Source organism: Galeopterus variegatus, unplaced genomic scaffold (genome assembly GCF_000696425.1).
Source record: "Galeopterus variegatus unplaced genomic scaffold, G_variegatus-3.0.2 Scaffold1661, whole genome shotgun sequence".
NCBI classification, from domain to species: Eukaryota; Metazoa; Chordata; class Mammalia; order Dermoptera; family Cynocephalidae; genus Galeopterus; species Galeopterus variegatus.
This window is the reverse complement of record NW_007727772.1, coordinates 289,804-316,709: the sequence shown is the minus strand read 5'-3', so window position 1 is coordinate 316,709 and position 26,906 is coordinate 289,804. Positions and strand designations below refer to the sequence as shown.

General features: G+C 37.4%; 2 protein-coding genes across 3 annotated transcripts in view; one reads left to right on the top strand and one right to left on the bottom strand.

The window, feature by feature from the left end:
• Positions 1–21,110, bottom strand: part of SREK1IP1 (SREK1-interacting protein 1) — a 35,778-nt gene extending 14,668 nt beyond the window's left edge. Inside the window, exons 1-3 of the mRNA XM_008578323.1 lie at positions 21,098–21,110; positions 14,131–14,178; positions 7,368–7,511 (exon numbers count right to left, since the gene is read on the bottom strand). Coding sequence (XP_008576545.1) covers positions 7,368–7,511; positions 14,131–14,178; positions 21,098–21,110 — 205 coding nt within the window. The remainder of the gene's footprint in view (positions 1–7,367; positions 7,512–14,130; positions 14,179–21,097) is intronic.
• Positions 21,111–21,480: 370 nt separating this feature from the next.
• CWC27 (CWC27 spliceosome-associated protein homolog (S. cerevisiae)) overlaps positions 21,481–26,906 on the top strand; it is a 229,612-nt gene continuing 224,186 nt past the window's right edge. For both annotated transcript variants that reach the window (XM_008578320.1, XM_008578319.1), the window contains exon 1: positions 21,481–21,769. In XM_008578320.1, coding sequence (XP_008576542.1) covers positions 21,728–21,769 — 42 coding nt within the window. In that variant the 5' untranslated portion in view covers positions 21,481–21,727. The remainder of the gene's footprint in view (positions 21,770–26,906) is intronic.

Below are 26,906 nucleotides of genomic sequence, written 5' to 3'. Positions count from 1 at the left end.
TCCCTGCAATTCTATTTTACTGACTGGTCTCAACTGTTTGGTTCCTGTGCCAAATGTAAGGAAGAACAGCTGTCAGTGCTGTGCCCTGATTTTCCCCTGGTGGATCAGCCCTCTTCCTTGCCACTCCAAACGTTTCCCCTGGGGCAGACCCCTCTCCTGTGAAGACTCCCCAACCTCTGGGTGATTTCTTCCCCTCATCAGCTGCAACCTCTCCCTCCTACGTGGGCCCAGGGAAAGCTTGAGAGTAATCTTGCTGCTTTGGGGGATGAAATGGTGCACTCAGAATGGTATCTTTTTTCTTTTTGCCAGCAGTCAGAGCATCCTTTTCCCCTCCAGACTCTAAGTAGCTTCATGCAAAGGGTGATGCTATGGCTTTGCCATTGTAAGTTAGCTGCTTCTGTGTGCTGGCAGCTGTTTTGTGCTCTGTGCCATGCTGGCTGGGGAGCAGCTAGGGCTTGGGCAGATCAGTGTATCTCTCCTCCTGGTCACTGCAGCCTTCCACAACTTCATGAACTCCATGTGTCTCTACTACTTTGCCCCCAAGTTCCAGTGATTTCCAGATGCCAGTTTTTGTGTTTGAATAGCTGTAAGTTGATCTGTTGTGGGGGATGGCAACATCACAGACCATCTATTCCAACATCTTGGCAATGTTAAGAATACCTCATGATCTTTTATTCCCATTTTTCCATGAACTATTTGAAATACCATAATACATACAAAGACACATATATATACACACAAACCTTCATATGTATATATGTGCATATGTATACAAGGGTACGTTAAAAAGTTCATGGAAAGATTTGCATTCTTTTAATTCTTTTTCCATGAACTTTTAAGAGTACTCTTGTATAAATATATGAAAATAATTCAACAATCATAGTGATGAAAAGATGTCTAAGATCATTAGCCATTAGGGAAATCTAAATTAAAACCACAATGAGATATAACTACATGCCTATCAGAATGCTGAACACCAAATGAGGGTCATTCATACATTTCTGGTGGGGATGTAAAATGATACAGCCACTCTAGAAACAGTTTGGCAGTTTATCAAGAAACAAAACATGGAACTACAATATAATCCAGCCAATTATACTCTTGGGTATTCATCCCATGGAAATGATGACTTATTTTCACCCAAATCCTGTTTATAGCACTTTTGTGTTGTTTTAATTTTTATTGACTCAAACTTGATTATACATATTTTTGGGGTCCAACATTGAGATAATGTTGATCAAATCAATATCACTAGCATATATATTGTTACAAATCGTAATTATTCTTTATGCCCTTTGTCCAGTCTCTCCCCATTCCCTTCTCTCTCTCCACTCCCCCCTCTAATTACCTTAGATTTCTTCTCTCCTTCTGAAAGAATAATAGTTACTCTGTCGATTCGTTGCCTAGATGATCTGTCCAATGCTGAGAGGTGTGTTCAGGTCCCCCAGTATTATCAAAGAGCAGATGCCTCTTCTGTCACTCTGAAATGGGCTTTGTAGAGAGAGACGTCCTCTTCTTTTCTTTATCTCTGCTGGTGGCTCTCCTTGTGTCAATGCACTCCAGTGGCTGGCAGACCATCTGCGTGGTGGCTGTGGTGTCTAGCCGTTTTCACGGCAGCCATGGTTACTGTGGTGGCTGTGGTGGGCCACCCACACGGAGGTGATGTTTTTGGCATGCTCCTTTGTGCTGGTGGTGTGCCTGCTTGTGGGGAGTGACCAGACCCTAGCTCCATGCCTCAGGTAACTGGGCAGGCCCCAGGCTGCTGGCACATTGTGCCTGGTTGTAGGAGGGGGTCTGGTCCCCTTCTCCATGCCTCGGGTCCCCAGGAAGGCCCTGAGGCACAGACATGGTGTGCCTGGTTGTGGGAGGGGAGTCCAGTCCCCCTCTCTATGCGTCAGGTCCCCAGGGAGGCCCCGAGGCACTGGTGCAGTGTGCCTGGTTGTGGGAGGGGGGGGTCCAGTCCCTGGCTCCCTGCCTCACGTCCCCATAGTAATCCAGCTTTTGGTGGTTCTGAAATGTGGAACTACCGTATAATCCAGCCAATTGTACTATGGGTATTCATCCCATGGAAATGAAGACTTATCTTCACCCAGTTTTATTAATAGTGAAAAATGAAAACCAAGACGTCCTTTAACAGGTAAACACTTAAACTGTGGTATATCTATGCCATAGAGTATTATCCAGCAACAAAAAGTAACAAACTATCGACATATGCCACAACCTAAGTGAATCTCCAGGGATGTATGGTTAGTTAAAAAAGCCAATATGAAAAGGTTACATACTGTATGACTCCATTTATAAACATTATTGAAATTACAATATTATAGAAATATTGAGCAAATTTTTGGTTAAGAAGGTAGTCAGGACAAGAGGGAAGTGGACGTAGGTAAAAAAGGACAAAATGAGTGATCCCTGTGGTGATGGAAGTGTTCTGTATTATCACTGCATCAAAATCAATATCCTGTTTGTCTTACGTGTATTATAGTTTTGGAAGATGTAACCATTGAGCAAACTGGGTAAGTTCACAAGGAATCACCATATTACTTCCAATAGCTGCATGTGAATCAACAATTATCTCAAAATAAAAAGTTTAATTAAAAAAATCAGTTGAGGGCCGGCCCGGTGGCGCACTGGAGAGTGCGCCGCTTGGGAGCGCGGCGGCGCTCCCGCCGAGGCTTCAGATCCCATGTGGAGACCGGTTCCCGCTCACTGGCTGAGCGCGGTGCGGGTGCAACACCGAGGGCTGCGATCCCATTGCCGGTCCCCAGTACGGGCGCGACACCGAGGGTTGCGATCCCGTTACCGGTCAGTAAAAAAGATAAAAAGGAAAAAAAAAAAAGAAAGAAACCCTGTATTAGAAATTATACATGTAAAGAAAGTAAGTTTTCATTTTGCCCAGATACTAATCCCTCTATTCTTCCCAGAGGCAGCCTGTTTTGTTTCTTTTATATCCTGCTGGAAATATTCTATGCCTATACAGGTGTACACACATATGTACAACAACTCATATGCAAATGAGTTGTTGTACATACTATTATGTACTTTTCTACTTGAGATCTGTATCTTGAAGATTATTGGCTATCAGTATACAGAGATCATTCTTCGTTTGTAAATGGCTGTGTAATATTAATTTAGAAGTATACACCATAATTTACATGTAATTTGTTTCTAAACTTTTACAATTACAGACAGTGCTTCAACAGTCATTTAAAAAATCAGTTGATCATACATGTAATATGTATAGGACTACTCTGTTCCACTGATATATTTTTACATGAATACCACACTGTCAGCTGGTTAGCTGAGTTGGTGAGAGTATGGTGCTGATAAAACCAAGGTCCAGGGTTCAATCCCTATATTGGCCTTGTAGCTTTCTTGATTACTTGTAGCTTTACAATAAATCATGAAATAGTTTATATTAGCCCTGCAATTTTGTTGTTCTTTTTGAAAATATTTGGAATATTCTAGGTTTGTTACATTTCTGCAATAACTTTAGAATTGGCTTGTCAATTTCTAGAATAGCCTGATGGGATTTTGATTGTGACTGCTTTGAATGTATAGATCAGTTTGGGGAGAACTGACATCTTAAAAAGACTGAGGCTTCCACTGAATGAGTATGGTATATCTTTCCATTTATTCATTTTGAAAATTTTCCTCAACAATGTTTTGTACATTTCTGTCTTGAATATCTTTTGTCAGATTTATTCTTAGTACTTTATATTTTTTGATGTTATTGCAAGAAATACTTTCAAAACTTCTGATTGTTCATTACCAGCATATAGAAATACAGTTGATTTCTGCCCACTGATCTTGTTTGGATCTTGCAACATTGCTAAACTCATTTATTAGTTCTAGAAACTTCAATAGATTCCATAGGATTTTTACATAGATGATCACTTCATCTACAAATAAAGACAGTTTAGACTCTTTACTTTTCAATCAGAATGCTTTTTATTTCTTTTTCTTGCCTTATTGCACTGGATAGAAACGCCAGTAGAATGATTAATAGAAGTAGTAGGAGTAGACATCTTTATCTTGTTCCTTATGTTATGGAAAACATTCAGTCTTTTACCATTAAGTACACTGTAACTTTTTGGTTTTATAGATGTCTTTCATTGAATTGATGATGTTCTCTTCTATTTCTAGTTCACTGGGAATTTTTATTAGAAATACATGACTGACTTCCTCAAATAATTTTTTTTTTCTTTTTGTCTCTTTTTTCGTGACCGGTAACGGGATCGCAACCCTCAGTGTCGCGCCTGTACCGCGACCGGCAACGGGATCGCAATCCTCGGTGTCACGCCCGCACCGCGCTCAACCAGTGAGCGGACCGGTCTCTGTATGGGATCCGAACCCTCAGTGGGAGCGCCGCCGCACTCCCAAGTGCCGCACTCGACTGAGTGCGCCACCAGGCCGGCCCCTCAAATAATTTTTTTAAAAATATTGTGATGATCATATAGGATTTCTTTTTTAGTCTCTTAAATACAGTGAATTATACTGATTGACTTTTGAATGAGAAAGAAATGTTTTCTTTCTGGGATAAACCCCACTTGGTCATGACACATTATCCTTTTTACATATTGTTGAGCTGAATTTGTCAAAATTTTCTTAAGAATTTCTGTGTCTATATGTGAGTCTCTATTTTTCTTATAGTATCTTTACCTGGTTTTATCAGGATAATTAATGTTATCTGAGTTGGAAAGTATTCTTTTCAATTTTTAAAAAGATTTTGTGTAGAAATGGTATCATTTCTTTTTGAAATGTTTCACGTTGGGGCCGGCCCGGTGGCGCACTGCTACAGTGCGCCGCTTGGGAGTGCGGCGGCGCTCCCGCCGAGGATTCAGATCCCACATACAGACCAGTTCTTGCTCATTGGCTGAGCGAGGTGCAGGTGCAACACTGAGGGTTGCGATCCCGTTGCCGGTCCCGGTCCGGTATGGGCGCGACACTGAGGGTTGTGATCCGTTGCCGGACACGAAAAAAGACAAAAAGGAAAAAAAAAAAAAAAAAAGAAATGTTTCATGTAATTAATGAGAGAAGCCCTATGGGTATGGAGTTTTGTTTAAAATTTTTAAACTAAACATTTAAGTTTAATAAATGCAGGGCTACTCTTCATTTCTTCTTCAAAGTTTTGCTGGTTTGCACCTTTCAAGCAACCACTTAGAATTACAAAGGTAAGTTGCTTCAGGAAGTACAAAATACAATATAAAATCTTAATCTTCTTGAAGCACTGTAGTGATACCAGACGGCAAGCATGCTACCACACACACATGCAGTAAGTCAACAAGAACTTATCCTTGCTATGAATTGATTGCTCAACCTATTCCTGTACATAGCACTGGTGACATAACTTTCTAGGGCTAGACAGGTCCCAGATTGTTACAGTGTGATTAGACAGTAATGTTTGTTCCTATTCATATCAAGTCTTGTCCTCACATTTTCTAATTTGTATCAATAATTGATTATATTTGTCATTTAGAGTACTTTTGTTTGCTTGTTTAAAAATAAAGGGTACTAAATCAACATTGAAAAACATAGAGGGAGTGACATTAGCAAGATGGTAAAGTAGGAAATCCTGGTCCTTGTTTCACAACTGCTAAAGGATTGAGCTTTTTCGAGCGTGCAGTCAGTTATTACTATCCCACTTTTCAGTTTCCAAAATTTTGTTGGACTGGCTGGTTAGCACAGTTGGTTAGAGTGCAGCCTTATAACTCCAAGGTCATGGGTTCAGATTCCTGTACAGGCCTGCCACCAAAAAAAAAAAAAAAAGAAAAAAGAAAAAAAAATTTTGTTGCTATTCTCACCTATCCCTTTTTCTTTGTCCTTGTCAGTTTATGCCTTAAAAAAATTTTTTTCTACTGTCTTTTTAGTGCTGTTTCAGTAGGGAGCAAAAATAAGTGCATGTATTCAATCAACTCTCTTTATCCTAAAGCTGTATATATGTAATATGACTCGTTTGCTATCTTTGGGATTCTCTCCCTCTTCTCTCAACTTGCCCTAGCACCTTGCATTTAACTTCTTGACTTCCTTTAATTGAGTATAATACAGAAAGCTTAAAATTTTTAAAAAATGTTTATTGTTCAATGTCCCCTGATAATCTGAATTAAAATGAGCTTAACTTTTGTAACTCATCCCATGCCTAAGACCATATTCAAATAAGTTGCATTTTGCTTCTATGAAATATCTACCATATAGCATTTCGTAGTTTACAAAGTATTTTCACTTACAGTGTTACATTTAATCCCTAAAAACCGCATTGCAAGGATGAGCCATTTTATACACAAGATGGGAAAGAAATGTTTAAAGAGTAAGTCTGCAATCCACTCTCTCTAGTGGAGGAAAGCAAGATGACCCCAAGAAAGAAAGAGAGAGTGACTTGGTCAAATCTCTTTGAAAACATACTAATGACAAACCTCCTGGAAATAAATAAATGATATCTGCTAGCTAAAGAATCTTTATTTACAGAATGCTTAAAGCCGATGTAACTGGGTTAAGACTGTTTACTGTAAACAAACCTGGAATCTATGGATTTAATGGGGCATAGCTCTCTGGAAAATGTAACTATCTGGACATAAAATGGATATGTTTCATGACCAAATTGACTTTCTTTTGTGTGACTAATATAAAAACTTACGTTAACCTTGACAAGAGTGGGTTCTGAAGTAGAAAGAAAATACCTAGGGAGCTGTATTTGCAGTCCCTGAACTCTGTTGTTCTGCTGTTGTTGAACTCTGTTGTTCGGGGACTACCAATACAGTGCCTCAAGTACTACCCAGCATAGGAGGAGAAAAGAGTCATACTGTAAGCATCATTTAGTCCGAGGCAGAGTTCCATGCCTCACAAAGACAGCAAGCCCATTTCTCTCAGAGACCCATGCACAGAGCCAAACTAAACACACAGAACAGGCAACCCCAGAATGAAGTCTGCTCCAGTCCCGGGCATATTTCACCTTTCCCCCATAGGCTGCTCTGCCTGTGCCTCACAATCAGTTGTATATATTACTTGAAATTATTAGTAAAGCTTGATACTGGCAATGTCTTTGATCTGTGTGAGTATGATTTGACAATCCAATCCTTTGTGTTATCCCATAAAGGAAGCTGAGGTTCACAGCCAAGTATGATGGGGAAAAAAACAATAAAAAAAATAAGTCAGAAACAGACTTGTCTCCTGGCTCTATCACGGACCAGCTGCTTGACTCTAGGCAAACTACTTACAATGTTAAAAAGCCTATTTCCTTACATATTCAGTAGCTCTTACATAAAATATAAAAGATGTCTTAATGATAAGTAAAATGACAAGAATAACATAATACAGCATAACATTCAGAAACATTTTTAAAGAATGGAAAAAAATAAAGTACTGCTTACTTTTTTCCTGTAATGCTTGCAATTTATTCAGTTCTTCATTCTCTTCATCAGTATCTTCACTACTTGTACTGCTGACATCCAAAACTATGTCCCTTTTGGGATCTACTCGGAGAAAATTACGGCATTCAAAAGTCAGGTGACCAGCTAAGTAAAACAAACAGAAAAATGCAAATAATAAAACTACAGAAATTTAACATATTAAAAATACATTAAGTACACCTAAAAATTTAATGTATAGATACATCATGAATTTTTTGTTTCACTGCTTCATGGTAAGCAACAAGTTATAATTTTAATTATATAATGTAAAAAGCTTTAACTTTTATTCAGTTGGTGGCAGTTTGGTTATTTCCCTCAAATTTTCCCCTGAACGCAATGCTCAGAGAGAACCTTTTCTTCATCAGAATTTCTAATTCAAAAGCACTTTTTGGGGCCACTCTTTATTGGACTTCTGAGTATTAAATTATTGTATTTTCTTTCTAAAAGTACAGTAATATTTTTAACTAACTAAACTGAGTAAAAAATATACCCTCATACTTGGGATTTTACACTGTATTCTGTTCCCATAACTTCTCCTTCTCAGCTTGACTACTGTACTCATGCAATTACACAGCTTTCTTCCACTTAAAGTTGCCATAATAATAGACAAGCATTAATGTAAATAAATATGCTTTTCTAAAGGACACTTAAAAATTTAATTCTGACATCATTCCCCTAAAGACCTCCCCTATATGAAAACTATAAAGTTACCAACAAACTGTATAATACAATGTTTTAAAAATTCGAATATTACAAACAACAGAAAAGTACAAGAAATAATACAACCAATAGCTGAATATCTATCACCACATGTTATCATTTCATCATACTCACTTTCAATCCTTTTAAGGGAAATGCTTACACATGAGTACACACACAGTTTGAAAGCTTGTATCACCTTCTGGCATTCTACCTCAATTCTATTACATTCTTTCCATCCTCAGAAATAACTATACTGAAGTAGGTGTCTATCTTTCCCAAGCAACATATTGTATTTTTTTAAAAATAAACGTAATTATATCTGCCTACCATTCTGTAACCTGTTTCTGCCACTCTATGTTTTGTGTCTTATCTATGTTAACATAAGTAGATATAATTTTCTCATTTTATCTAACAATTAATGTTCCACTGTATGGAAATCATAATTTATTTATCCTACTACTGCTAGAAACTTAGATTGCTTCTAGTGTTTTGCTATCATAAACAATGATGAAATGAGTAGCTGTACATGTCTCTTTATATGCACACATACCAGGTTTTCTCTAGGGAAGCAGCATTCAAATTTTCTTGATCATGACTGACCAACAGTAAAAAATAATAGAACTCATACATACATTCATAAATAAATATAACCTAACACACAAAAATTTAAACAAAAGTTACACAAAGCATTACTACATTCAGTGTTCAAAAAAACCAATGCTGACAGTGACCAAATAACTGAATTTTGTGAAACACAAATGATTTACCACAACTCTGCTAGGGCTTATTTCTAGTTTTCTCTTATTTTGAGGGTGAAGTTCGCTAGGAGTCCTAGGTTTATATCAGAGAACATATCCTACTAGAGTTCCAGTCTTGCTTGGGCACGGGGGCCTGGGCCTTGCTTTTATCTCCTGCATCCTGCCAGCCATGAAAGTGAAAGTTCGATAATCCAGGGTTCATCAACTACCCTCAAAGCTTACCTCTTAGATCTTGTGCTTTCTATTCATTGTTTGCCTTTGAGTATTCTTTAATTCTTCATTGTTTTCCTAGCATACTAACGTATTATTGCATATTTTATACAAGTTTCTTAGCTGTTTATAGGAGGGTCTAGTCTGCCATATTGCTGGAAAAAAGTTTCTTCCATTACGATTTCCTTCCAGAAGAATCATTCGAAGAGCCTTTCTTAGTTTCCAAACATATGGAGTTTTCAGACTTTGCTTTTATTGTTGATTTCTAAATTTATTACACTGCTATCACAGAATGGGGTATGATATCAGTTCTTTGGTATTTGATGACATTTATGATCTAGGATGTAGTAAATATAGGAAAGATTTGCTATGTATTTGTTGAAAAGGTTCTGTATCTATTTTGTTCAAATCTTTTCCATCCTTTTTTTTTGGGGGGGGGGCTAATAATTTCTGACAGAAGTACTTTAAAATTGTACTATTATTATTTTGTCTATTTCTCCTTGTAATACAGTTTTGCTGTATATATTTTGAGATTTCATTAGTATGCACATTATTATTTTATCTTTTTGGTTCACTGTTCTCGAATCTCTCCTTATCCTCAGTACTGCTTTTGCCTCAAACATCTGAAATTAAAACTGTTCTACTAGCACTCTTTTGGTTATTACTGATTGAATCATACGAAATTGCCACTTTTGTGGGTAAAACAGCTGAATATCAATAATATTCAACCTAACATCTGTTTCCTCTCTTTTCCATCCCTACGTTTTGAAAATTTCTGTGTAGTTTTTAGTTTTCTGTGTGTATTCTAGTTTTGTATGTAGTTTCATTAATAACATGCAGCTAGACTTAGTTTCTTTATCTAATTTGATATCAGACCTTTTTTTAAAACTTTTATTATACTGAAACATAATTGATTGTACATATCTGTGGAGTACAGCATTGAATATCATTACCTGTGTGCAATATATGATGCTGAAATCAGGATAGTTAGTGTATTTAACATTGTACAATGTAATTTTTTGTGGCCCTTTACCAATTTCTTGCTAACCCCTCCTTTCCCCTCTGCCTTTCTCACCTCTGGTGGCCTCAGTTCAGACCAAATTTTTATGTCATTTTCTCAGCACAGGAAAAATAGTTCCTGCCTCACTGGACGCAGTACAAATTCATTCTTCATGCTTAAACGTACTTACAAGGTGTAAGCTTGAGTTCTCAATTCCTGATTATTACTTCTCTTCTAATTATTATTTGATAGGAACTCAAACACACTGTATGTGTTTGTACACTTTTCCTACACAGTGAGTGGAATTTTTCTAATCACTGCTTCACAGCCTTTTTGAGGATTCTGGCTTTATGCGAGGGGCTCCACTCTAGCCATGCTGTCATCTCTCGGGCTTCATTCCACAGCTCTGAAAGGTCTGCCCAGTAGGCCTGCAGACCAAGTTTTCGGTTATCATTCTCTGCTCTGGCTTTGAGCTCTTTTTCATTTCCAGCACCTGGAGACTTCCTTTTCATTCTTTTGAGCTGGGTTTTTTGTTGTTTTCACTCTATTTTCTTCCAGTATCTTTATGTGTTTGAAGCAGAAGGGAGGACTTTAGAAAGTTAAGCTTGCCATTTTGATCGGAACTCCTTATGATACAATTTTTACTTTATTCAAGCTAGCTTTGCACCCAAACACCTCACACTGAAATAAATATTTCAAATAAATAAAATGCCTAAATAATAATTACACTTGGTAGCAGGCTCTGTCTCATACCCATTTTATCTTTACTTCAATGAAAGTGACTGTAAAATAAGACAGATTACTTGTGAGGCTATAAAACTTTTTTTTTTCTTCTATAGGGGAATAAGTGAATGAAGCATAGGAAATAATTATGCACAAAATTACAGTTCTTGTGGCTTCTTTCCTAAACAAACTCTAAGCAGACAATGAGCAGAGAATTCTTAGAAACTTAAAGTTTTTCTTTTTTTTTTTTTTGTGACCAGTAAGGGGATCGCAACCCTTGGCTTGGTGTCGGCCGCACCGCACTCAGCCAGTGAGCGCACCAGCCATCCCTATATAGGATCCGAACCCGCGGCGGGAGTGCCGCTGCACTCCCAGCGCCACACTCTCCCGAGTGAGCCATGGGGTCGGCCCAGAAACTTAAAGTTTTGACCATGAATATGTAGAGACATTTGAAGTAATAACATTTCAGTAGCTAATTACAAAAAGTGATGTGTTTTTTTTCAGAAATGGAAAAGCCAACCCTCAAATTCATATGGAAATGTAAGAAGCCCCGAATAGTCAAACAATCTAGGAAAAAAGAAAAAGAAGAGAGATAGAAGACTCATACTTCCTAATTTCAAAACTTACCACAAAGCTATAGTAATCAAAACGGTTGGTACTGGCATAAGAATAGACATATAGACCAATGGAATAGAATCCAAAAGTCTAGAAATAAACCCATAGATACATGACCAGTTGAGTTCTGATAAGGGTTTAAGTCCATTCAGTGGGGAAAGAACAGTATCTTCAACAGATGGTACAGGGACAAGTGAATTTCCACGTGCAAAAGAATGAAGTGGGACCACTCACTTCATACCATACATAAAACAACTCAAAGTGGATCAAATACCATAAAATATAAGAGCTAAAATGATAAAATCTTAGAAGAAAGCAGATTTCTAGGGAGACAGTATCACCCCTAGTTGAGAATTAACAACAGAATTCTGCACTTAGATTTCTTTAAAAGTATCTTAACTTCTTGCCCCACCCCTAGTTGAAAATTAATGACAGAAGAATTCTGCACTTAGATTTCTTTAAAAGTATCTTAACTTCTTGCCCACCTTTGAAGAAACAAACTATAAAACAGAAAATGCATTTCAGATGTGTTTTGCACACAAAAGACTGTATAACACCAATAAGCGTACCCATAGGCAAAGAAAAGGTAATGACTCTACATTGAAGTTAAATAAAATGTTAAAAGTATTTAGGTATCTGTTTTTATTCCCTGCTGCGATCAAATGCCCCCACACACCAAATCTACTGTACTGAGCTTCTTTTAATTATATTTTCTGAGAACTATCTTAATTATTTGAGACATTTATTCCTTGCACAAAGGCTTAATGTCCTTGGAGGTTTTAAGTATTCAGAAGTTGCCAACTTCAAAAAAAATTCTAATAAAATCTCATTATAGAAATAACGCTTTTTCTATAAATTTCTTTTAAATTAATTTTGCTGAGGAGATTCTGCCACAAAAGAGAAGTCCATGTTATTTATCAACACATTCACCCTTAACTTGAAATTTTTAAAAACAATATATCCACTATTGAAACGTAGTGACAAATATTTTTTAATCAAGTATTAAAATTATTAAAATTGTACAATCTAAACCACTATTTTTTACATCAGAGACAATACTCCTGTAAATAACTGAAGAATACCCATATTTTTAAGCACTGAAAACATTTCAAATGGTCTTGTTGATCTTTCTCTACCTCTACACAAGCAATACAAAGATTCTGGCCCCCCAAATAAAAGGTAAGCTAATTTTTTAAATGTAGTTTCTACCAAAAGGATGTGTAAACTGAGAAGACCTTCATCTCAAACTGCTATAGAGATGTAAATTTAACACATAAGGGAAATGTTACCAAATTTTTCTACAGGAGACAAATTATAAACTGTTTGATGATTTAAACACTAAAATTAAAGACTTGAATAATAAAGCAGAAAGAATTAAACTTGGAAGGATTGTCAAAACTATTTGCTGACTTGTCTTCTCTAAAAAATTCTGATTATTTACAGATGTTTCCACTGTCATCTAAAACAATAGCAATGAGGAGACTAAATCAACAAATATTATTTTTCTGGAAAATGAGTTTAATTTTTTTCCAGAAGTCTTAGGTTAAAAGAAGTCCAAGTAGATAAACTGATATTAGTAGGCAGATTGGGAAATCCATTCCAGATTTTGAAAACACAGTATTTCTTTTTTTTTTTGTACTTTATTTGAAAACACAGTATTTCTATATATAATAGATTCTTAATTCTTTAATAAAGAAATGAGCAATGGTTGAAAGAAAGCAGAAGTAAATACAAACAAATTTAAAGACAGAAAAGATTTCATTGCACTCATTTCTTTCATGCCAAGTACATTCTTCAGTTTTCATTTATCTGAGGGATATGTATACTTATGCACTGAATTTTGCTACACGAGCAGGCTTTCCTTGAACAAAGTTTTAGTCTTTGCTTGGAAGTGTGTGACTTGTTCTCTCGCATACTTTTATCATGTCCTGATGGAGATTTATGCCTTAAGTGCTCTCTTATCACGTGTTCTTGCATGGAGATCTTTTTGTTAAATCATCTTTATTTTGTTAAAAAACTCTTCAATGAGCTGGAGTGTTATTAACAATCCAGGCTAATTTGCATGGTCTCCAAACAATTTAGAAAACAGTAAATGCTGCTATTGTAGCTGTTAGTAAAGCTTTAGGAATTGTTACGTTTAACTAGAGAAATGATATTTATTTACAGTATAAAATAGTAATTTTATAGTATATAATTATACATGTTCAAGTTTACCTTTCTATTCCATTATATTAATCATAATGGAGATTAATAATTGTTTATATCAAGTTGTTGCCCATAAGCAGAAAAATTTGAGACCTTTTTATATCCTTACAACAAGGGATAAGTAAATTCAATAAACATGAAAAAATTTTCAGTTTGCATTGCCTTCACCTCTTCACTTAGTATCTAGAAGGAAAAGGAATAAAAGAATAAGTATGTATGTACTTAAAAAAATATATTTTCTCCAACTTCTAAAACTACCATTAACCACTTGTACTTCATGACATCTTTGCTAGACACCAGATACACAGCTACTTGTCACTGGGTCTACAGCAGGGAAGGAAAGTGAACATTTAGTGCCAACAAGAATTTCTGAATCAAATGCAAATCTTAGCTTAGGACAAAAAGATTATGCACAGGGCCCCTGAAATCAGGATGCTAAGTAATATTACCCAAAGAGGCAATGATTCCAGTTAAGAGCAATGCACAAAACATTATCTTTTAGTGTACTTACGGTAACCACATTTTTTACAGCCTGCTCTAACACTGTCCTTGTTGCAACCTGAAATACAATTAGAAAATATTTTAGGAAATATATAAATAAGTAAAAACATAAAAACTTTATCACACAAAAAAAGCTAAAAAAAAACAAACCCCAAAACCCAAAGTCCATCCCTGACACTACTCAATTATTATGACTCTTAGAAACTAACAGAAAGGCCAATTTACTCAGATTAGTTGACAAATACTTCAAGAACTTATTTTTTTCTAATTCGAAAGAAATGTAACATTACAATGAAGAGCTTAAACATTCTAGGAATTCTACGACACTGAGGAAGAAATTTCAGGGTACTTTGGACTTCCCTCAAATGTAAAATAATTAATTTACTAGATATATATATATACGAATATTTATGTTAAATGTTTTTATGCTTTCCACTGGGAGAAAAAAATTTCCAGTCTTCTTAAAGGAATTAATGAAATTTCAGAAATTTACTTTAATTGTTAGGCATTATAAGGAACATCTAAATTCAACACTCGAATTTTGACAAGAGGAAACAAAACACTCATACACCTGGTTCTGATAAATGTTTACAAATATTCACAGTATCCCAGTTTAATTAGTATTACATGAAGATAATGCTGAAGATGAAATAAATGAAAACGTTTTTTCATTGTGATAAAATATTTGTAACAAATTTACCATCTTAACCATTTTTAAGTGTACAATTCAGTGGCATTAAATACATTCACAATTTTGTACAAACATAACCACTACCCATTTCCAAAACTTTTTCATCATCCTGAACAGTAACTGTACCCATTAAATAGCAAGTTCCCTCTTCCCTTCAGGCCCTGGTAATTTCTATCCTACTTTCTCTCTCTGTGAATTTGCCTATTCTAAGTACCTCATATATGGGTGAATCATACAATATTTATCCTTTTGGGTCTGGCTTATTACACTTTGTGGAATGTTTTGTAGGTTCATCTATATTGTAGCATGTATCAGAATTTTATTCCTTTTTATGGCTGAATAATATTCCATTGTGTGCACAGATAGTTAAAACTAATTTTAACTTGGTGACTTAAATCAACCAACGAGAGGCTCAGAACAGTATTATTTCATTTCCTTGATGAAGGGCATCTAACTCCTAAACCCTTAAAATGGAGACATCACCCCAACTTAATAACATATTAAAATACATACAATGCAAATATAAGATAGTGCTAAAACTTTTTAAACCGTTTCTTTGACGTTATAAAGTTAAAATATTAGTTATTTTTCCCCTAATCCTAATTTGCTTTAAAGTACATGTTATTGAGTTGTTATAGGAAAAATACAATCAGTTCTGCTATAATGCTTGTTTTAAAAATGCAAATATTGTTCTAATGCAACTGACACATTAGCGAACAATTTGAGCACAATGTGACTTTTCATCCATGGAAAACATGGAGTGAATGCAGAAAATTGCATCCAGCTGATCCGATCCTTGCAGGAATATACAGAACACAAAGGCATACACCTCAAAACATTTCCAGTGACTTCAGTTCACTGCATGTGTTGTGTGTGAGCAGCACTCATCCACATCTGGGATTATAACTTCCCATCAATTTCATATCACCACCCTCCTACCACTACTTAATAACAACTCAAAAGCTGTAACTCTTCTAAAGCCTACTTACACAGCAAACTCCAGGTTTTTTCCAAGGTAAAGTGCCATATTTATTGTAGTATTTAGGTACTTTTTAACCCATTAACATGTGTAAAATTGTGCCACTGTTTTTATTAGGTTCCTATCTTTTTGTATGTGTCACAAATGAAGTTTTTTTTTTTTTTTTTTTTTTTTCGAACCGGTCTGTATGTGGGATCCGAACCCTCGGCGGGAGCGCCGCCGCGCTCACAAGCAGCGCACTGTAGCAGTGCGCCACCGGCCCGGCCCACAAATGAAGTTTTTGATTGTTGTGCCCTAATCCTGTTTTTTCCCATAAGCCCTGCAGTTTTTACTGCATGGTATATGCATAGGCCACATTCTAGCAGAACTGACTGGGAAATAAAATTGGATTAATAATATAATCTGAGGCCCTTCCATTATGAAAATAACTACATGTTGAAAAAAACCTCAGAATCCAGGTCAATGTTGGGTCTGTTTCCATAGAAACAGAAACACAGATGCTGATAATACTGAACAAAACTGTGCTAAATGCACCATTACTGTTCCTACAACAGACAAAAAATATTGTAATGGACAGATCCAAAATAATATAATTTCAGCAGGTATTAGAATTGAACTCATTTACAACAAAAGGCACTGATGAAACTCATCATTCAAGCATCTCATTTTTAGAATGAACAAAATATGAAACTTTCTGGTCAGGTCACTTTCTTTAACAAAGTTGAAACTTACATGAAAGGGAAATATAACAAGAACTGAAAATAAATTAACTCTGTATCAGCTATTTCTTCGCCAGCCTTTAGTTAAATTACGATCTCAGCTTCATTTTCATGACTGCTTGACCAACTAAATGCTTCTACGTGAGAATCTGAATCTGAGGCAACTGACACCATAGATCTGAGACAAGTGATGCAATGAAGTGGGAATAGTTAATTCATTCTGCTGTCAGGATCCAGTTTCTAGAAGCAATGATGCCACCAGCAGCAGCAGCCCTAACCAGATCTGGGCCTGTGCAGGATTTTGGATGTGAGTTCCTCTGGACTTTCCTATTTTCTGACCTTATTATGCAGACTTTGCTCAGATTCAGTGAGCTCTCTGATATTTTTCCTTTTCTGCTTACATTAACCAGTAAGTTGTTGTTGTTTGGAACAAGAACCCTGGCTGATACAATGGTGGCCGATACATGATACCTGAAATCCAACTGAGAGGAAGGCTATATTGTGAGGCCCTTACTCAGCTAAGTTATCCATTTCCCATCTTAAGCTCCCATGCGTTCTCTGTTCCACTCCTTTTTGAAGTTTGCTAAGGCTGTTCAAAATAATAAAGCCGCTCCCCTCAAAGTTTTCATATGTAACAATGACCTGTATTCCAAAAGCCATTAAATAAAAACTTGTAAATCTGACTACATAAAAAATCTGAATGGCAAAAACCACCAAAGCCAAACTCAAAAGACATGAAGCTGGGGAAAAAAATATTTGTACCTCACAGTACTAACAAAGGACCATTATTCCCATTGTATAAAACTCAGCAAATCATTTTTAAAAACACCAATAACCAATAGGGGAAAAAATGCACGAGGGATCTGAACAGAAAATTTATACAATACAGCACTGTTTGTAATAGTAAAAGAATAGAAATAATTTAAATATCAATAGGGGACTGGCTGAATAAGGTATAAAAATGAGGATGGTCGTTATTTAATGATATGTGATCTCTAACATATTTTGTAAAGAGGGAAAAAAAAGCCAGGTGCAGAGCAGTGCTTATTGTATGTTGCCATTTGTATAAAAGAATGGAGATATATATATATATATCTGTAAGGCTATACATTGGTTACTTGAGAAAAGAAAACTAAGTCTGGGGGAGAAAGAGGTGAGAAACATATCACTATACACTTTTTGGTACCTTTAAAATATGAAAAGTGATTGAATTACCTTTTCAAAGATAAAACCAGAAAACCTCCCTCAAACAAATTTTTGTGCCAACCACATTAGTCACATATATTGCCACTTGTGCCAGGTCAACTCTTCATGGAGAATGGTGAATCACCGCCACAAATGTCAAAGCTAATTTCAACAACTGTGAACGGGAAAAGCAGTTTTTCAAAGAAAGTAAATTTCACTGAAACCTCTGTTTGTCATTTCTCTAATAACAACTAAGATTTTTCCAAAAATCTACAACATTTCATTGTGTTATCTACATAACAGTGTAGGTAACACACAAGGCTATGGAAAAACAGCTGAAGCACATGACCAAAAAACAAAGAAGGCAGACTTCCATGTGTGGCTTGTGGAAAACAGCTTTGTCACTTTATATAATCATACCTTGTAATAATCACTAGCAGGACCCCCCAAAATCCCAAGCTGAATCCATTATACCTAAAATAAAAGAACACAACATAATACCTGTCTTCCTTGATAATCACCTCAAAAGGTTTTGATGGAGCCCTATTTTCCTTTAATACACTGTCTGGATCGATCATTCAAGAAATTATCTTAACATTCTCTGTATCTATATTTTCTAATGACACTTGTATTGTACTTTTACAGTGCTGTCATGCCTATTACCTCAATTTTTACGGAATTTAAACAGTTCATCTATGTCTCGCCATCTAGCTTAATGACACAATTTGAGATTATTATACTTTGAAGCATTATTGTGAATTGAAAGAAACTGGCCTAAGTTTAAGGGAATTTCAATAAGGGTTTTTTAAAAAAAATCACTTTTGTCCTCTTTCTTAAGCAGCACATTGTCATTATCAGACTTAAGATTTATGAGGGCACAGATTATAACCTTGTGTGCCCCAGAGTGCCCATACCACATAGATGCTCAAAAAGCTTCCTTGGGTAATGAAATACACAGTGACAACAGGTCAACCTTGGATGCAACTGTGTGATGCAAAGATCACCAGGGCTGATTTGGACTATCAGGATGCCTAGGCAATCTACTGTGCAAGCTTATCTTTCGCTGGTGGTCCCTTAGATGTTGGTATTCCCTAGGCTTCACTCAGTCACAGAACTTCCCTTCACACTTTATACACTCCACCTGAGCAAAGTCATCTACTCCATGGCCTTAACTCCTATTATGTGTGTGGATGATATCCAAATTGTTGTCTCTGACTTCTTTCCTAAAATACAAATTATATCACTTACTATTAGATATTTCCATTCCTATGTCTGACTAATCTCAGCACAAGTCCATACTGAAATCATCATCATCTCCCTAACCCCTGCTCCTTGTGAGGTGTTGCCTACATCAGTAAATAGCCCCACCCAACTGCTTAACAGTAAAACCCAGGTAAACCTCATTTCCTTTTTTACCCACCCACATGGAATCAATCACCAATTCCTAGTGAGTCTACCACCAAAAGTATATCTCCAACCTGCTTCTCTCCTTTCCTACTGAGACCATACTTTACTCAGGCCTCATCGAACCCCACGAGACTGAGACCATACTTTACTCAGGCCTCATCGAACCCCACGAGAATTACTCCCAACTGGTGACTTTGCCTCTAAACTAGCTCCCTGCTTATTAAATATTAGCTACTGTTATTATCTCTCTAGTTAATTTCTCACTTCTCTCCCACTTGTGTTCTGAATTCCATTCATAACAAACATCTTTCATTTCTTCTCATATTTTCCTCTTCCTTTACATATCCAGTCCCTCTGACTGCAGTCGCCCCTCCCCCCACTTCACCCTTCCCACAATTTAGGTCTCATCCTCTGGAAAGTCCTTCTGGCCCCTCCCTACCCTGTTAGGTTCTCTTACTATGTGCTCCCCAGGCTTTGTATTTTCCTTGCCATACCACCTGTCCCACTTTCTGTAAATGTCTCTCTCTTCACTGCTAAATTCTAAATTCTGTGTGAAGAACAACCGTGTCTATCTTGCTCACCACTGTATTCCCAATGCCTAGTACCAGGTGCCTGGAACACAGTAGGCACCTAATAGAGTGTATGTTTCTTCTCTTACAGATCCGGATGTGCTCCTCTCCAAACTGCAGTTGTTAGAAAAGCATAGTCTTCCCATAGAATAAAGGACAGAATAGGCTACCACGATACAAAGAACCTGGTCAAACAATACTGGTAAGGGTAGGCTTAAACAAATTAGGGCTTCTGAACCTTAGTACTTTTCAGAATCTTTTCTATCCTAAAGTGCATTGTGAACCTCCAAGTTGAAGAGAGGGAAAGGTGCATATTTGTCAAAATATCTCCTGTAATCAGTGTTCTGCAGAACAAATCGTGGCAAAGCCGATTGAGGGAGATGCCCTCCACTACTAGAACTTCCAAATAAGCTGGTAGTAGTGGACGAGGAAATCTCTAAAGCGCTTATTCCGCAGGGTTTACCATTTTTAGGTCAGTAACCTCTTGACACAGAATTTGAGCGCTAGAAGGAACCTTAAATATAATTTAACAAAGCTCTTTCGTTTACAACTATGGGAACTGAGGCCTACAACAACACAGCAGCTACATAAAACAAGAGCTAGAAAGCACGCTTCCTTAGCCCGCCTCGTCCCAACGACTTCCAATGACTCTGGTTACCTGGGCCCGCCAAGTGTTCCCACCTCAAATCTCATTTTTAAGCCCATCAAAATCAGAGTCAGTTTTCTCGGCCGCCCACCGTCTTAGGCCTACAGCTATTGCCCCTCACCCCTCCCTTCCTTCCACAATACACTTTCCTTGTAACCCGTGCCGTTGGGGCCTGGCTGGGGGGAGGGGAATATGGTTTCTTTCCTTCAGAGTTTATTTTTGGAATGTAAACTTTTTCAAGTAAATCCATCAACCAAGCTCTTTCGTTTACAGCTACGGGAACTGAGGCCCCAAAGGACAAGTCGACGGGCCTACAACGACACAGCAGCTACATCAAACAAAAGCGAGAAAGCACACGCCCGTTTCGTCCCAACGACTTCCATTCCAGTACAGGGCCTCTGGCTACCTGGGTCCGCCAAGTGTTCCCACCTCAAATCTCATTTTTAAGCCCATCAAAATCAGAGTCAGTTTTCTCGGCCGCCCACCGTCTTAGGCCTACAGCTATTGCCCCTCACCCCTCCCTTCCTTCCACAATACACTTTCCTTGTAACCCGTGCCGTTGGGGCCTGGCTGGGGGAAGGGGACGATGGTTTCTTTCCTTCAGAGTTTATTTTTGGAATGTAAACTTTTTCAAGTAAACCCATCAACTCCATTATTTTTAAGGCCTCCACCTACATCTGCATGGGCACTACTCCCTGCCTCACTGCACCCTAACCAACCCTGCCCTATCCGCTCCTTTCCTCGCTCAGACGCAGGTAGGGTCCCTGCTGTTGGTCTTCACCTGCGACTGCCATGACGCTGGTAAGAGGAGTCGCTGGAGCCTTCAGCTTTCGAGAACGCGTTGGCTTCCCGCCGGCTGCAGAAACAACGCACGGCCAAAGCGGCCACTTCCTCCTACTCGGGCCGCGGCACCTTGGCGACAGACTGGGAAGGCCCTGCCAGCTCCTAGCGATAGCGGAACCAAGTAGCCGCGGGTGCAGTTTCCGGGCGAGTCATATTGAGACTACACACGGTCCGAACCATTATTGCCAGCTTTGGGGCGTAAGTGTGACCTGCACACGCGTGTAGTGAAGTAACCACCACCAAGATATACAGATTGTTACTTTTTAATGTTGTAATACGAATTACATTAAGTTACAGGAACTTTAGAATCTTTTCTAATTCACCGGAGAACATTGAAATTCCCCTTCTCAGGGTTAGCGGTGCTCGGGTCCGGGAACAACATGGCGGCGTCCGTGAGAAGCTAGCTTTGGGAAAAGCTGTTTGGATAACGTCTTAACCGATAATTGACCTACTGAAGCTTTTCCCGACTATCCGACTTAAGGAAGCGTGTCCTGATCGGAAGACAGCTTTACTGACTGGTCGTTCGTTCTATTCTTAATAAGGAACAGAGTCCTGAGCACTGACCAGGATGAGCAACATCTACATTCAGGAGCCTCTCACGAACGGGAAGGTGAGAACCTCGCCTAGGATACCTGGGCATCTAGTGAGATGCCTCGATTAGGAGGGGTTTAGGGATCTTAGGGTTGGAAGAGACCACAGAAAGTGTTGTCCTTATCCCTGCCTATGGATAGTGTTGCATCGGAAACACCGAAATTGGCACGTCTCATCATATACTTGAAAAGGTCCAGAAGTGGAGATTTCTATCTACCAGCCATCTGGCCCGATATCCTGCCTTAACCCAAATGATGTAGGCGTTTTCTAGTATCCTAGGTTCTCTTAAGTACTTTTCTGAGTTTCACATACTCTTTGCTTAACTTGGAGATCGCAGTGGGCACTGTACTAGTAGTCTCGAGTTGGAGGAGTGAGGTCTAGTTGTTGCCGCGGAATAGCTTGTAGATTGGGATGAGAGACAGGTAAGTAAAGAAAAATCTTATGATATGTCTGGTAGGCGCGTTGTGGAGAGGGGAACGTATTGCTATGGCAGTACTTAAGAGTGAGCAATTGGGAAAATGGGGAAAAAAGCCTCAGGTAGAAGATATCTCTTGAGCTGGTCTTGAAACATGAGATGATTGTCAGTCAGAGAAAATGGGGAATAGGGAATGTTACCACATTAGAATGGGAGAATGATTCTTTGATTGCTTGATGGCCAATGTATGTTAACTCCTGTCCAAGGTGTTCATATACAGTATGAGGCAAGAGTCAGTAGTGAGTGTCACCTGAATTCTTGAACTGAGCCTAGTCTGTATCACATATGAACTGTGATGAACCTGCATAATAGAGAAAATAGTGGAAGTGAAAGTATATAGTGAATTAAGATCAACTAAATTTACCTAAAATAGAATTCTGTTGCATGATTCTATCATAAATATACAATCTTTTATTTATCTATATTTGGTGCTGTAATGAGGGCAATTTGAAAGCAAAAACAAAAATGCTGTGATTTTCAGCAAAAGTTTTAGTGGGTATTTTGGTCAGTACAGTACAGTTCTTTCCATTCTTTGTTTGAACTTCTCCTGGCATTGTAAGTTAGCATTTCCTCCCTATACTCCACTCTCACTTCACATCATTGTGAAAACCCAAAATGCCTATCCACTCATATTCCAAATGTTTCTTGAGGGTGCTATCACCCCCAGTTGATAAACACTGGTAGAGATTGAATAGATTGCCCATAATGCCAGACAGGGCCTTCACACCTGCTATTCCTCTCTCTAGCATGCTGTTTTACCTGTTCAAATGTCAACCTTAGAATAGAGGCCTTTCTTATCTGCTTTCTATGAAATAGCAAACCTTAATCATGCCTTGCATCCCAGTATCCCCTGGCTCCCTTATCCTCTTTAGTTTTTTCTGTAATATTATTTATTTGTTTATTGTATCTTCCCTTCACCCTTTCCCACATAGAATGCCAACACCATGAGGGCAGAAACAAGCATCTGAAATAACGCTTGACAAATGGTAGAAGGAGTTCAGATATGTACTGGATAAGTGAATGGATGGATTATTAAGACTTCATTTATCTTAGCTTCTGAGAAGTATTAAGCATCAGTGAGTTCAAGGTTATACTGCTTCTGGTCAAGGGCAGACTTAGTTTCTTTACTCTAGGGGAAGATTTGACATGGTCATATAGATGAAAAGCTTTAACAAGGATACATTCCTGAATAAGAGATCATTGATTCAACCAATATTTATTGAGCACCTAGCCCATGTCAGGTTCTATGCTAGGTTTTAGGAATATGAAAGTACTTTAAAAAGTTTGTGGAAAAGTAGAATCAAACAATAATACGAATCTATAGTGGAAAGAAAAACCATCATCATCCATGTTATTGTGGAGTCAGTTGAGTGACATATACGTTAAGAAATAATCATGCAAATAAATGTGTAATTACAAATTTTGATGAATACTCTCTTTCTTCTGCACAGAAAGGGGCTGAAGGAGAACACAAGGCAGGGCCCAGGGACTTTTCCCAGCATAAGGCTGTTTGAAGACATTGCAGCTTCAAAGTTCTGTACCATAGAGAGCATGGCAAGAATTTTAGCCTGGCAAGAATTTATGGCAGATATAATAACAAGTCTGCTCAATGAACGTTTGTTTAGTGCCTTTACTGTCTAATGGCTCATTAGGAACTGAAAGGATACAGAGATATTCAGAATAAATGGGACAAAATTCCTCCCTTCAAAGAGTAAAGTATCAACTTGGGAAGTAATTGACATATGATACCAGTTGTTAACTCTAGCTGCTGTCTATAAATTTGCTATGTTTTGCTGTGTTATGCTATCATCCTAGCCCCTAAAGATGAGGCACAGAAATGTAGCACTTGTTAGAAACTTTCTTAAGCATAAAAGGTAACTCACTGAAAATGAGATTTCCACATATTATCATCACTTAATCTAAATTGTTTATTAATATATCATTATTAAGAAACATGATATTATTGAAGTGTTGTCTTATTTGTGAGCTTTAAGAAAAAGAGCCACCAAGGCCTGACAAAGTAGTGATAGCCAAAGGAAATGGTTGGCTAAAGGAGGAAGGAGTCATGTACCTACCATCCTTATTAATTCAGTAGATTACCAGTGAAAAGACTAAGAAACCCTGGTGAGCAAGGTGGCCCAACCATATATGCATGCTTTTTACAACAATTGTATACGAACAATAATTAGAATAGTAATGGCTATCATTTTTTGAGCACAGTATTTGTCAGGAACTGTTCTAGGCAGTCTATGTATAATAGTTCATTTTGTCCTCACAACAAACGTATGAAGGTGTATTATTATCCCTATTTTTAGATAAGGAAATTGAGTCCCAGAGATATTAGGTATCATGCCCAAACATGATAACAAAGCTAGCAAATGGAAGAGTCAGTATTTGAATTTGGGCAACCTGACTGCAGAGGGATGATATACATTAGTTTGGAGGGAGGGATGATGTAGATTAGTTTGTTCTTCAGAGAAGTGCTTTCTAAACCAGTGAGTGCATACTTCAGGGGGTGTGCACAATCATCCATGGGGTGCAGGGAGAAAATCAAAATGTTTTCGTTTGTTTTCTCCTTTATTTGTTTAAATGCAATATTTTATATATATACCAAGACCCTTATTATATATAAAAAACATATTAAAAAGATAAGATACTCATTCAGTCACTTTTTTTGCATCACTTTTTCTTTGCGTCATGATGTAATTTTTCTTTCTTTTTTTTTTTTTGAGCCAGTCAAATTTAGCAGTGGGGAGTTGTATACCAACTTTAATGACACTAGTGTTAAAAGTTCTGATAACTCACTGCCATCAGACAAGTCAATGATGTAATTTTTCTTTCTTTTTTTTTTTTTGAGCCAGTCAAATTTAGCAGGGGGGAGTTGTATACCAACTTTAATGACACTAGTGTTAAAAGTTCTGATAACTCACTGCCATCAGACAAGTCAATGATGTAATTTTTCTTTCTTTTTTTTTTTTTGAGCCAGTCAAATTTAGCAGGGGGGAGTTGTATACCAACTTTAATGACACTAGTGTTAAAAGTTCTGATAACTCACTGCCATCAGACAAGTCAATGATGTAATTTTTCTTAATGACTAGCTAAATGGATTTATAGACTATGGTATATAGATAAACTAAACCAGGCCTCACAAATTTTACATTGAAGATAATATTAATAATGTAAACATAAGCAAATCATAAGAAAATGGAAGCATTGTAGTCTCAGCATGGGAAATCTGACAGAAAATTAAAAATTGTTTTGAAGATAATATGAAGTATGGATTTCTGTTTATTATTATTAATGGTAAACTTTGCCTTAAATATATATTGCATCTTGAAATTTTTATCAGTGAGAGTATAAAGCCATTGAGATTTTCAAGACATTTAGAAACTAAGTATATAGAACAAGAGGACAGACCTCTATAATTTGAAAGCAGCATTATGCTAAGTGAAGAACCGAGGCACGAAAGGCCACGTATTATATGATTCCATTTATGTCCAAAAGGCAAATCCATACAGACAGAAAGTAGATTAGTGGTTGCAAAGGAGTAGTGATAGCGGAAAAATGGGGAGTGGCTGCTAATGGATACAGAGTTTTTTTGGGGGGGTGATAAAATGTTCTGGAATTAGATAGTGGTTGTAGTTGCACAACTCTGTGAATATACTAAAACCACCGAATTGTAAACTTTTAAAGGGTGAAATGTTTGATACATGGACTATATCTCAGTCAAGCTGTTATAAAAATGTTCATTGTAGCATTAAAACTAAAATAAGAATATTTTAAGATACTATTTTTATGTAATCCTTTAAAATTCTTATTTTGTGTGACTCTTTTATAATATACTGTATTAGCCCATTTTGTGTTGCTACAACAGAATACCTGAGACTGGGTAATTTATACAGAACAGAGGTTTATTTGGCTTATGATTCTGGGACAGCTGTGTCTGATGCAGGCCTAAGGCTGCTTCTACTCATGGCAGAAAATAGCAGGCAGCTGGCAGGTAAAAGCAGATCACATGGTGAGAGGAAGCAAGAGAGAGAGAGAGAGAGAAGGTGCCAGGGTCTTTTAAACAACCAGGTCTCATGGGAACTAATAGAGTGAGATCTCACTCTGGCCCCGCCTCCCCCAGGGAGAACATTAATCCATTCATGAGGGATCCGCCCACATGACCCACACTGCCACATTGGAGATCAGATTTCCATGAGTTCTGGGAGGACAATACATTCAAACTCTATCATATACATACTAGAGCAAGATAGTACTATGTTTATTGAAATATACATATTTTGAGTGTGTGTGCTCCAAGCCCTTACTTCTCTTCTACTCCCCACCCTTTTTTAAAATTTTTTGCTAATAGGGATGCACACTTAGAAAAAGTTCAGAGACCATTGCCTTAGGGTTGCAAAAAAAAAAAAAAAAAAAAAGGTATGTCTAGATTCCCTTTAACAACAGTGCTTTAGTTCAAGTATACAAGGGGATAACAGATAGGACAGGACATTGTCTAAGTATACTATACTTTAAGAATGGGATGTACATCAGGCCTCATGGAACATCAGAAGATGTTGCATAGTGTTCCAGATGCATTCTGAGGTGGGGGAAGTTATCCAGCCTCTCATTTTGTATCCCAAGTGTATACTTCCCAGTTGGAGAGTGAGAATCAAGTTGTGTTGGATTGTCACCA